At 40.0% G+C, this 12,587-nt stretch overlaps 1 protein-coding gene across 2 annotated transcripts in view; it reads left to right on the top strand.

Annotated features, from left to right (window-relative positions):
• ME1 (malic enzyme 1) overlaps positions 1-12,587 on the top strand; it is a 154,241-nt gene that overhangs the window by 134,242 nt on the left and 7,412 nt on the right. For both annotated transcript variants that reach the window (XM_066547375.1, XM_066547376.1), the window contains exons 10-11: positions 8,109-8,214; positions 11,038-11,180. In XM_066547375.1, the coding sequence (XP_066403472.1) occupies positions 8,109-8,214; positions 11,038-11,180 (249 nt within the window). The remainder of the gene's footprint in view (positions 1-8,108; positions 8,215-11,037; positions 11,181-12,587) is intronic.

The following is a 12,587-nucleotide window of genomic DNA, read 5'->3' on the forward strand; positions in this document are numbered from 1 at the left end:
TTAAAGTAAAAAATCAATAATCATTCTTTTAAAAAGTTTCAGTTTCATACTAGATGAATTTGATAATGTTTTTAACTTTTATAAACCACTGTCTGCCAGTTCTGCTAGCTTTTAATTATTTCTAGCTTTCTTTTTATCAACAGTCAATTATTCTGACACTTCTGTTCTTGATAAGTTTTTTTATGGCTGACTGCAACTGGCTGGGACTCTTTGAGCCAAAAAAATCATTTACATTTTAGCAAAGATGCAATGCCTTGAGTATCTCCAAGGAGCCACAATCACTCAAAGCAGTTTCTGCCTTATTTTACTCATGTACCATCCCAGCAAAGCAATCCTTGTTTGCTTCATCAGTTTTTCTGATGCCTGGGGAATTAATCTGTGCACTTAAATCTCATTTGTCATGTTCTATATCAAGTACAAGTTTTGCAAAAAGGAAACATTAATTTCTCTCCGAATGCTCGTGGCGTTACTCATGCTCAGTGAGTAATGTATGAAAACAAGTGAGGACAAGGCAAAAGGGTGATTGGTGGGGTGTTTCTCTAAAAGAGACACCACCAAAGCCCATTGCCTTTGTTGGCACATAACTCTTTGACTCTGTGTGCATTAGATGTATTGGTGAGATGAGGACCTAATATGAGCAGTTGATTATTTCTTTTGCTCATGCTCTGTTACTGAAAACAATTATTGATTTGCTCCATTTTCTGCTGTTCTGTGGATTTGTGATTTGCTTTGGTTCTCAGATCTTATCTTCTTGAAATAATTGTCTTTATAAATTTTGTCCTGCCTGTTAACCTATTAACCACGTATGCTTACTTACATGGAAAGGGTACTTTATAAATTTTATAGAACTAAACCAGCCCTACTTTTCTAACAATGAGTTTTAACATCAACACCAGAATTGTATTTCTTAACCATAATTGTATGTTTTACTGCCAACTATTATGACATTGTCTCCTCAAAATCTTGTGTCTTTTTCACACAATTGGCAACAAACTGTTTATTAGTTGTGTGCCCAAGTTGCCTGGTTTAGTTTTAATGTATTTTCTTCACCTTTAGGTGCTAGAGGATGGGCCTGACCAGGAGGCACTGTCACTTTATAGAATCTCAGTATGGGGTTTTGGGAGGACTTGCATGTCTCTAATTTTTGGTTCCTAAATGAGGTGGCACAGGGTGCCTATCACCTGCAGGCCCTTGGACTTCAATCAACCCCTGCCCACTGAGTCCATATCTGTGCCTCCACCCTTTTTATTTTGCATTTTTTGACTTGTACCTGATGCTGTCCTGCAGTTCTGGCTGTGGCAGCCTGGCCTGTCCCCTCCCAGCCCGCTCTCTGTGCCCCTCCTGTGTCACCCCTTTCATGATTCTGGGACCTCCCCATGGAGGTCTCTCTGTAGTCACTGCCTGGAGTTCTCAACAGCCTTTAGACCAGGGATTTACTTGTGATGAAACAGATAAAAAAGCCACATAGAGACCATCTCCCAAAAGGGAGGTGCTTCACTACCTTCTCCTAGGACTCCTAACCATGGCTTTTTTTTTCACAATTGCTTTTTTGTTTGTTTGTATTTAAACTCTGCAGCAGGGAATTCACAGGAAAAATGCAAGTAAAACCAAAACATTTGGAGTTGGAAATACACGAGTTACTAATGGATTGCTTTGCTCCCTGGTCTACAGTGCTCATGTCTTTTGTGGTTCTCATGTCTTCAGCATTTAAGAACCTCAAATTATTTTATGAATTTATCTGTGTACTGATCTCTGCGCTCTTGTTTAAATAAGCCACAGTTGACACAGTGAAATGGAGGCAAGTGTTTATATAAATAGATTTGTGCTGCCCTGGTTGTGAGACAGGCTGAGAGCCAGCAGTGCCTTGAATGTGGGACAGCGCAGTCGTCGGGGGGCTCTGCTCCTTCACAGCTGCCTCCCAGCTGATGGCAGGAGCAGCTCTGGGCAGCTCCCAGCCCTTCCCAGGAGTGATGGCAGGAGCAGCTCTGGGCAGCTCCCAGCCCTTCCCAGGGCTGATGGCAGGAGCAGCTCTGGGCAGCTCCCAGCCCTTCCCAGGGCTGATGGCAGGAGCAGCTCTGGGCAGCTCCCAGCCCTTCCCAGGAGTGATGGCAGGAGCAGCTCTGGGCAGCCTCCAGCCCTTCCCAGGGCTGATGGCAGGAGCAGCTCTGGGCAGCTCCCAGCCCTGTCTCTCTGGCCTGGCTGGCACTGAGCTGCTCTGCTCTGCAGCCCCGGCTCCTGCAGCAGCCCCAGCTCCAACAGGCTGTGGCAGTAGGCTGCACATTGGTGGCATTTGTAAGGTTTGCCTCCCATTTTCTAATTTCCCATATAGATGTCTGCTGTGCAGTCTGGTCTCCTGTTTTTACAGCTGTTTCCTATGAAAATTCTCAGGGTTTTATTGATGGGTCATTGTTGTTTGTTATCTGAGCCTCAATTTGGCTATAATGTGATGATAAGAGTAACTTTCTGTGAAAACTGTGATGTACATTTGCTTGAAATCTGATCCCTGTTGATCAGACCCTTAAACTAAAAACTTCAGAATCCTCCCTGAAACTGCTCCCTTATGAACTGCTTTCATTTCAAATCCAAAATACAAACAATTTCTTCATAGAACTATTCACCACTGAGTCCTGTTACTTCCTTTTGCTCCTTGAATTGAAAGGTCTCGGTGTTCATGTGACTGTGTTTTGTAATAATAAAATATGATACCAATGACTCTGACCCATTAAGGAGAGACATTTTAGGATTGCCACCATCTTTCATACATAATGTCACAGAGAATGCTACCATTGTTTCTTTATCTGTGTACTTCATCTGCTGATTTAACACAGTCCACCTTTGTAATTCATTTGCTAATAAAAATTTAGTTCATATTACTTTCCATCTCAGATACCACAGTAACTTCTAGTATCTGTTTTCAGGCTGTTTTGTTCTCTTTTGTTCAAATCCAAAATAACCCAAAGGTTTCTTGGTACAGAATGATACTCTGATAGAAGCAGCACTTTCCCACTAAGTAATTTCTGTAATTTTTATTTTGAGTTTTTGGACTTGAAAATTATTAATCTTTGTGAGTGTTATTAATATTCTCAACCTTCAGTACTGTAGTGAAAGTATATTGTGTAGTTTATTCAGGCAGTCTGATTATCCATTAGAAATACTATGATTTTCTTCATGGTACATTAGTTTTTAGTAGTTTTTTTTGGTTGCTTGTTTTTATTTTCTGGATTTTTTTTTCCCAAGTCAAGCAAACTTATTAAAATGCCCCCAGAAAATTACTTATTCTAAAAAAGATAAGAAAAATATATAAGATTATATAGCATTTTAAATTACAAGGAAATAATCTTGGTGCTTTTTTATTTCTTTCTTGGGATGATGAATACATTTGGGAAGTAGAAGCAAGAAGAATATATAGCCTCTTTTTCTCACTTTGCCTTCTTCTTTTTTCTGTTGAAGGAGTTTGTGAGTTTGTGTCCACCCTTCTAAATAGCTGCACAGATATCACATTAAATCTCTTGGTTCATCTGTGGATTTCAGTGTGAAAGACTTTCTGTTTGGATTTGGGTAGTGTCCCTCGATGCAGGAGTGAGGCATGTATCTTTATGTACATCTACATATGCTATACATAATAGAAAACATAATGCACCTTTAAGGCAGCTGATGCCTGGCCTGGAGGAGTCTTTGTACAGCTATTCAAACAGCAGTGCAATAACATCCTTTGGTAGCAGCTCCTGGAAAAAAATCTGTCCAAAAATCTCTCCCTGTGTGGTAAGCATTGAGGTGCTTCAGTGAAACAATGAGACTGTACAGAGGTTTGGTGTACTGCAAAGGTCTTTAAACTGCTGGTTTTTCTGAGCCCTTTTCATTGACTGAAGGAATTGTTAATGATGCTGAAAGAGCAAGACAGTGGACTTAGAAGACATATCTGAATGTGACTGAAGATGATGTTTCTACTTAAAAGACTCAGAGCTTCATACACAGAACCCTCAGAGCTCATTCAAACTCTTCAAAATATTGTGTATTTTACATTTTTTCCTATTAGGAGAAGAAAGGAAATACCAGTAAGCTCTGTGCCATGTTAGTGTTTTAGGATTATGGAGATGCAAGCAGACCAGAGCAATTTCTGATTTATGCTGCTTTGTGTTGATCCTTTACTGCTCATTTCCCAGCAGCCACAGTACAAAAGCTGGCTAAGCCAGGGCTGGAAATGGACATGTCAGAAGACGTGCTCTGTGTCTCTGGAAGATGTTTTAGTCAGAGCAGCTCAGCACTGACAGGTCCAGCCACTTCACACCACTCCAATGTCAGGAAGGAGACAAGACAGCAAACCACACAAATCCAGAATTGAGACATCTGCATTTTGGCTCCATCCTATTCTTTCTGCTGGCTGAAAAAAGCTCTGTGATTTCTTATTCCAGCTATAGGCATTCAGGGATGGATGTCTGGAAGCTTGTACTAAATGGATTGGCAACCCCTTATTTTAAGGAAGATACACAAAACTGAATTGTTTATTCCTTCTTGCTTGTCCTGTTGGCAGGGCACAGAGGAAAACTAGTCATGGTCCTGCTGCTGCCTTTCTGCTTGGTGGAGAGCAGAACTTTAAAATTTATCAGTTTGTGGAGAAAAAAATACTGTCTAAAGGACTGGCCTCTAAACTATTGAAGTTATGTAATCAGCTAGCTGGTCTTGATATCTTGGATGTAGAACTTAGGGAGGTGTTATGTAGCTCCTTCAGGATCACTGAATCAACAAGGAAGATACATTTCTGACACTTCTCTTATGAGGAAAGGCTGAGACACTTGGGATTGTTCAGCCTGGGGAACAGAAGGCCCCAAGAGACCTTCTATCAGCCTTCCAGTACCTAAAGGGGCCTATAAGAAAGCTGGAGAGGGACTTTTTACAAGGGCAGGGACGGATGGGACAAGGGATTTCATCTTTAAATTGAAAGAGGGTCAGTTCATATTAGAAATATAGAAGAAATTTTTTTATAGTGAAGGTGGTGACACACTGGAACAGGTTGCCCAGAGAAATTGTGGATTCCCCATCCCTGGAAGTGTTCAAGACTAGGTTGGATGGGGCTTTGAGCAACCTGGACTAGCAGAAGGTGTCCGTGCCTACAGCAGGCTGGGTGGAAGGAGATGATCCTTAAGGTCTCTTCCAACCCAAACCATTCTATGATTCTAATTTATTTTAAAATATAAATACTAAAAAACAAAAACAAAAAAACAACTCAACCATATAATTTCTTTTATAAGCATTTTCCAAGCACAAATGTCTATGCACATAGCTGTTGTTATTTTTGCTAAGCCACATAATTTAATATTTCATTCTTAGTTAATATGCTGGAAAAAAATTTACTTGGAGACATGATCTGTATTGACTAATGGGATCAAACTAATTCAGACCAAAGCTGAATAAATAAGTAAATATTAAATTTTTTGGGGTTTTAACTTGCATTGAGTTTTTTGTTTGTTTGTTTGTTTGAGTATAATTTTTTTAGAATGGTAGAATATCATGTGTGAAATTAAGAGCAGATAGAAATTAGGGTAAGGCAGAAGTGTATCTGACCTGAGCTGACCCATCTGTCTAGCACTAGTCTCTCTACCTAGCAGCCTGAAAAACATTGCAGTGGCTCACATCCTTACTGTTTGAGCACTCCTTTGTAGCCAATTAAATGAGAGATCATTGTCAATGTCAGGACTTTGAATCCCTGGTGTTTCATCAGTAAGTGTTTTAACACCTACTCAAAAGCCAGTCAAGTGTAAAACTGTATAAAAGAGAAAGTCTGCTTCATGAAGGAATTTGGTTGTTTGTTTTGACTGAAATTGAAAATGAAAGAATAGCAAGATTTTTATCCACTAAGATGTCAGCCGGATCTCTTGGCTGTTACTTACTGCAGAAAAAATCAAAGGTCACCTTTCCTGAGCAACCTGTCCAGATCTGCAGATCCTGGAGTGGCTCAGAACTACCAGCCTGCCACAGCCTGAAGAGTGAGCTGGTCACAGCCCTTGGAGGTGATGTTTTTTTCCTTGGTAGCCCAAGGCAGTCTCCTAGAGGTTTTAAGGTCAGATGCAAAACTGGCCTCCTCAGCAGCACCATGATGAACCATTAAGGAACCATCTCAGGAAGCAGCCTGGGACTGGATGGTGGCCCAGGGCACTCACTCCTTGCTCCCCAGCAAATCTGCTACCAAGCATTTAAATTCCAACCAATCAGCAGATTAGAATGAGAAGTGGCTTTTATTAAAGTATTTTGAGTTAATCCTAGTAACAAGCTCTTGGTCTGGAAGTCATAAATGTTGAGGTTTCTTCTTTGCTGACAAAAAAAGAAAGCTTCTTATTTTTCCCTTGAAAAGGTTAAGGAAAATTCCTGCTTTAAAATGAGATGGGTCCAAAGTGTGTGTGCAGACTGTTGGGGACATCTGCTGGGATGCTGGGAAATGGCAGGCTGCAAAATGCATACTGTGGTGGAATGATTCAGGCATGAACATGCCAAAAATGATTAATACTGCAGCATTCCCTCAAGGCTGACAATTCCACATTGTATCCACAAAGGAAATCAAGTGCCCCTAGCTCAGTATTTCTGTGCTGATCACTCTAGGAGAACACTTAAGACCTGCATATCCCTTCCAGATATAAAAATGTGTAGAGAAAAGAGAGATCTCTGGAAATGCCCTGTAATCATGAGTAAGCCAAAAGAAGCAGGCACGCTGTGGGGCAGAGCAGCTCACTCAGCCCTGACCACATGACAGCTTCCTGTGGCCCCCTTGGGATGGAAGCACTTTTCCTTGCAGATGGAAATGAGAAACAGCCAAGATCTTCTTCTGCCCACCAGCTCTGGCAGTGGCAGAGCCAGGACCAGCAGAGGAGCTTTGGGGATGGGACTGGCACGGCCACATGCTGCCACACTGCAGAATTGTGGTCTGAAATGAAGCATCAGCTTTCTCAGTTTTGTTAGAAAAGCTAATTATGGCTTCTTATGTCTAATGGTGTATGCATGCCTAAATTGAGCCAAAATTTTCAAATTTATAGACTTTGGTGGAATAATGGAATGAATTCTGTTCCAATACTTCTGTGTAGCCTTAATAATCTTGTTTAAGGAAACCTTCATCTTACCAGTTGTGAAAGGTGTGGCTGGGGAGATGATACATATCTGTTCTAGCTATTTGGTTAAAATTATATTCAGCATTCAATTTTCCTCATGTACTTCTCTGTGTATCTGTTTAATCTGCATGTTTCTGTCTGAAATTGAAAGATGTTTGAAGGGCTGGAACCATCTTCTAGACTTGTGTTTGAAAAGTGTCTTTGCAGTGATATTTCCTGCAGGTCTGAGACTAAAACAAGGGGTGCTGGTGTGCTCATTTCAAGCTTTTCTGCTGACATTTTCAGATGTCTGTGTACAGACAAAGCTCTGCATTTTTAGACAACTAACAGCATTTGCACAAACTCTGGCCCATTCTCACCCTGCACTCCATGTTACACTGAGTTCAAATCCACTTTGCAGCCCAAGTCAATGTCAGTGATATTCTATAGCCCTTTCTCCTGCATCTATCATATTCTGTTTGGAAACCTTGTTGGGCATTGGTGGGTGGAAATTGCCAGTAGAGATCAGAGCAAAAGTTTTTTCACAGCTGAGTCAATTTTGCTAATGCAGAAATGGTGCACCAGACATCTGGTTGGAATTATTTTTATATTCCATCCTTAATAATGAATGACTTAAATATGAAAAATGTGAAGAAAAATGTATGCTCCATTATAGTCTAAATACTCACACCATATAGTCTCCATACTTTCAGGCAAGAGCAAAGTTGAAGAAGCTAGGAGAAATTTTTTTTGTTTTGCTAAGTTACAAATCTCGTATAATTGCTCAAGTAGATGTTAATACTGTGGTGTTCTACAGCTATTTTTGATTTAAAGTACAATTACTGAATTTATTGACTGCTTAGACAAATAGATCAGTCCTACATTATCCTAAGCATATTAGCTGTACACAGTGTAACTTCATTTGATATGATAGATGCAAAAATAGAAATGAAAATAGAATGTGTTAAACCAGATATATAAACAGGATATTAGGTTCCATTAAACTTATTTTTCTTGTTGTTCTGTATTCAGGGCCGTGCCTCATTAACACATGAGAAACAGCGTTTTGCCCACGAACATCGTGAAATGAAAAATCTAGAAGATATTGTTAAAGATATAAAACCGTCCGTGCTAATAGGTAATTTCTTTGACTTTAAGGCAATGACCTTATTCTTTGTTGAAAAAAAAAATGGGGATGTGGCTTTGTCTGAAGAGAAGATCAAGTTCCTCTGAACAGAGTTTACCTTTGTGTGTTTTCAGAAAACACTGGGTGCATAATGGACTCTATTAAGCAACTGAACAAATAGTAACTATCCAAGCAAGTAACACTGCTTTCATTCTGATGCATCCATTTCACAGGGGAAAGAATCTAACTGGGTTTAAACATCTGATGGAGGACCTTACCACCTTCCTAAATTATTTTTGGTGTAATGTGGAAGATGTAATACAATACAAATAACTTAGAGTGAGAAAACTGAGCTAAGCTCATGTAAAGCTATGCAAATACAAGGGTGCTGTAACTGAGTCTTCTTTTTGATCACATTTAAGTCCTTAGCCAGCAGTCTTTTTGGCAGACCAAAATGCAGATTTTACAATACATTTTCTTTTGTAAAAGCTGAAGGACTGTGATCTCAATAAAGGATTGCTCAGCTCTCTATAGTTTGGTTATTGTATTTCAGTGACAGTTTCAGGACTGAACTGCAAGTACTCTTGGTCTTTTTTTAAATAAATAAGACTTGAAGATTAATCTATCCAGCTAGTAAACTCATTCATCAGGTGCTAGAAAACTGAAATGCCACAGTGATAATTGTCCTACATTTTAACAGCTACCTTTTTGACTATGCCTACACCACATGGTCCTTGTTCAGTAAAATCCACTTTTACTAGTGGTCATCAGTGAGGTAAATGAAGTGGTTTTTTTCCTGTGCTGCATGAAGATATGACTGGAAGAGGAGACCAAGTAGTCCAGAGAATTTACTTAGTATACTCTAAGGCTGAAAAAGCTAGAGGGACAGAAGAGTAGAATGAATGAATATTTACCCAGATAAAGGTGTGTGGATGCTTAGGGAAGATTTGCTGCCATGAAATATGGGTTTTACTGTGGGTAATTTTTATGTATAAAGCTATGTGACTCTCCCTCAAGGTTACTTTCTCTTATCAATTCTGTATAATGAAGTCTCTTCCATCAGAAACAGCAATAGAAACTAATATTGGGGATTTTTGGTTTGAGTGACTAGACATTCAGTATGTTCCCTGGAGTACCAGGAGTTACGGGGAAATACATTGATACCCCTCCTCCCACCGTTTTACTTAGCTCTGTCTGAGCAAATAATCCTTATACACATTTCATTGCCTGCAATGGCTCAAGGAAAAGCCTTAATTTAGATAGACCCAGTCTAAGAAACTGCAATTAAAAAAAAATAGCCATAAGCATTTTCTTTTACCTTAAATCTGAAGATAGTTGTCATTCTTACAGCTGGCTGTCCAGAAGCAGTTTTAGTGGACATTAAACATTTGGCAGCTGAAGATTTAACCAGAAACTAAGGTGTCTAACAGGCTCTTGTACAACTGTTCATCAAACACAGAGTGGCTCAGCTGGTCTGTCAGAGCTTTTTCATCTAAGCATCCCTGTCCATTCATAGAAGGTCAAGTACAGAGAGCTCAGAGTTGCAAAAAATAATAGTATGTAACAGATGATATCATGCTTCATGTGGAATCAGTCAGAAAGTACTCTGAGATGCCTTAAAGAAATGTTTGTCCTGAAGCACAATCTTAGAGCCAGCTCTGGGCAGTGAGGGCCCCTTTCATCTCCCCCCAAGGAGCTGATGTTCTCCTCAGGCAAATCCCAAGCTGTCCTTTCAGACTGGGCACTGTCAAGATGCTCATTTGAGCATCAGTGATGAGATGTTACAGTACTGACCTGAGAAAGGCTCAAGTTCCAGGCTTTCCTCCCCCAGCCTGGGTTTTAATCCATTTCCACTCCCCAGGAGAGGAAAAACAAGCTGTTTTCCCTGATTTTGAAACTCAGATGCTGTGTGGAATGCAGAATGGGGTGTCAGGCACTGGGGTCTGTGAGGACAAAGGAGGCTACCCTCTCTCCGAGCCAGGTGAGAGAGGCCTCCAGTAAAATAAAGTAGTTTTACTCCAAGATCTGTTTATCTGTTTATTTTCACTGAAGGTGTGGATATCCTTGAATCCCCAGCTCTTGTAGATTATTCAGAAATACAGGAATACTTGGCATCTCTAAACCATCACACACCCCCCTCTTTCTTTGTGAATTGTCTGAGGTCCAAGATCTAAGTTCTGGCTGCAAGTCTGCAATGCAGCAGAGTGCAGCCTAAGTTTGATGATTTCATCCTGCAAGAGTGGCATTCAGTTCCTATGAATAGCAGTTATAAGTGTGGACATACAGGGAATAGAAAAGCATCTACAGTGCAATGAAAAGGGATGTATTAAAGAAATTGTTGCTGTCAGGGAAGGCCTAGACTCAAAATTATTATTTGTCAGCTCAGCTCAGATGTAGAAGGCAGAGACTTTACTCATCATGTCAGAAAAATCTGAAATCTGACACACTGGATTTGGGACAAACTATCCAGTCTGTTGCACTGAACTTTAGGACACAGAGCTGCATCTGTCTAGTCCATACTGGACCTAGCTGCAGGTTAGGTGATAACATTTTAATCTTACACAAAGGGCCTGAGGAAAGGGAAAGGAGAAATTCACCAGATCATACAGGGGCAAATAGGTTGTGCCTTATGCTAGGGATAATACAGAAGTTTCACTATTGCAAAGTCTTTTATACAAAACTTTATTCCAACTACATGTTAGGAAAAAGGTTGAACTCCATTTTAAAGAGGGAGAAAGAGAGAAAGGAGCTTTGTTCTTTAGCAAGTGACATGCTTGTCTTACCTTGAACTAATTTAATTTGTCTACTTGTTATATGTGTATTTTTCTTCTTTAGGAGTTGCTGCAATTGGTGGTGCTTTTACTCCACAAATTCTTAAGGATATGGCTGCTCTAAACAAACGTCCTATAATTTTTGCTCTCAGTAATCCCACCAGCAAAGCAGAATGTACTGCAGAGCAGTGCTACAAATACACAGAGGTGAGCAAAGATTAATATCTTTCCAGTATAAGTCATGAAAAGTCTGAAATTAAATTTTAAAAGAGAGGAGGACAGAGGGTGGAGCAGCAGGTACTAATCATGTCTCTGTATATAGATAAAATGAGTTAAATAATTTAAAAGATTTTTCAGATTTTATCAAGACAATTTCATTGAATTCACTGCATGCTTGCACTCATAAAAACATTTCTTAGCTTTTATTGGTGTAGGCAACACTCATAATCTTTTATAACCAAAGCATCAGTCACTATCGATCACTAGAGCATTATGAACTGTACCATTTTGTGTAATATATACACACAGTGGCATGCTTTTCATTTGAGATTTCATAAATACTCTTTTGGGTAAGAAAATATTTCAATACATGAAACAGAATCTTTAAAATCATTCTATTAAGAACTGGGGTAATTAATTCTTCTTACAAAGTTTTCTGTTACATAAATGTCGGTAAAAATTAAGAGAACTGTGCTTGCTTATTTATTATAGAAGTACTGATAAACAGATTATCCTGTAATTCAGCCTAGAATTTCAAATGTATATGTGTTTCATAGTGGGTGTATTTGGATTTCTTGTCAAATACAGGGCATTTTGAATGACAGTTTCTCAGTGTTTAAAAGACAAATTTAGCATGTCCATTCTCCACAGCTTGGATGTAATTACAGCACAGTGCAGGAGCCAGGGAAGCAATCTACATGAAGGGTTGGTTGTAGTGGGTAACCACTAGTGGTAAACAGAGCAAAAGACACTCTGAAGTATTTGATTTGTCACCAAAACATATAATAAGCAGGCCAGGATTATAGTGCATGACACCAAACAAAACAGAATATTCTTCTGAAGAGCTGAATAGCAACAGTGGCCTATTTTGAAATGCACTATAGTGCATTTCAGTTTCCAGTTCTCTAAAACAGAGAGAGATATTTCTGATACAAAGTGCCTCTGAAGTATTTAACAGTGATATTTATCACTTTAGCAGTGCTAGCATAAATAAAGGCTGGCTTTTCTTCTCCACCTAAATTCAGTGTTTAAATTTGAGGGTGCTCCCTCCCCAGAGAGCAGGAGCCAGGGGCCTTTGGGCTGCAGGCACCAGCCCTATGCAGTGCCACTCCCACATGAACTGCACCCTAAACTGAGTTAGAGGCAGATCTCATGTCCTCAGGACAAGTGTTATGGTGTAACCTGTACCCATATAGCTGAACTCCCTTAATTCCCCCAAGCAGGCTGGCTCTTCCCTACTGCCTACCTGCACCAGTCTGGGCATGATACCTGGGCTCTTCCAGCCACAGTCCTGCCTGGCATTACCCAGAAACCTGCTGGGAAACATGCTAATGGTTTGTCAGTACTGGCAGGTGCCAGAGTTGGTGCCTTCACCCTGCTCAGTACGCTACAAAG

This window comes from Molothrus aeneus, chromosome 3 (assembly GCF_037042795.1).
Source record: "Molothrus aeneus isolate 106 chromosome 3, BPBGC_Maene_1.0, whole genome shotgun sequence".
Lineage (NCBI taxonomy): Eukaryota > Metazoa > Chordata > Aves > Passeriformes > Icteridae > Molothrus > Molothrus aeneus.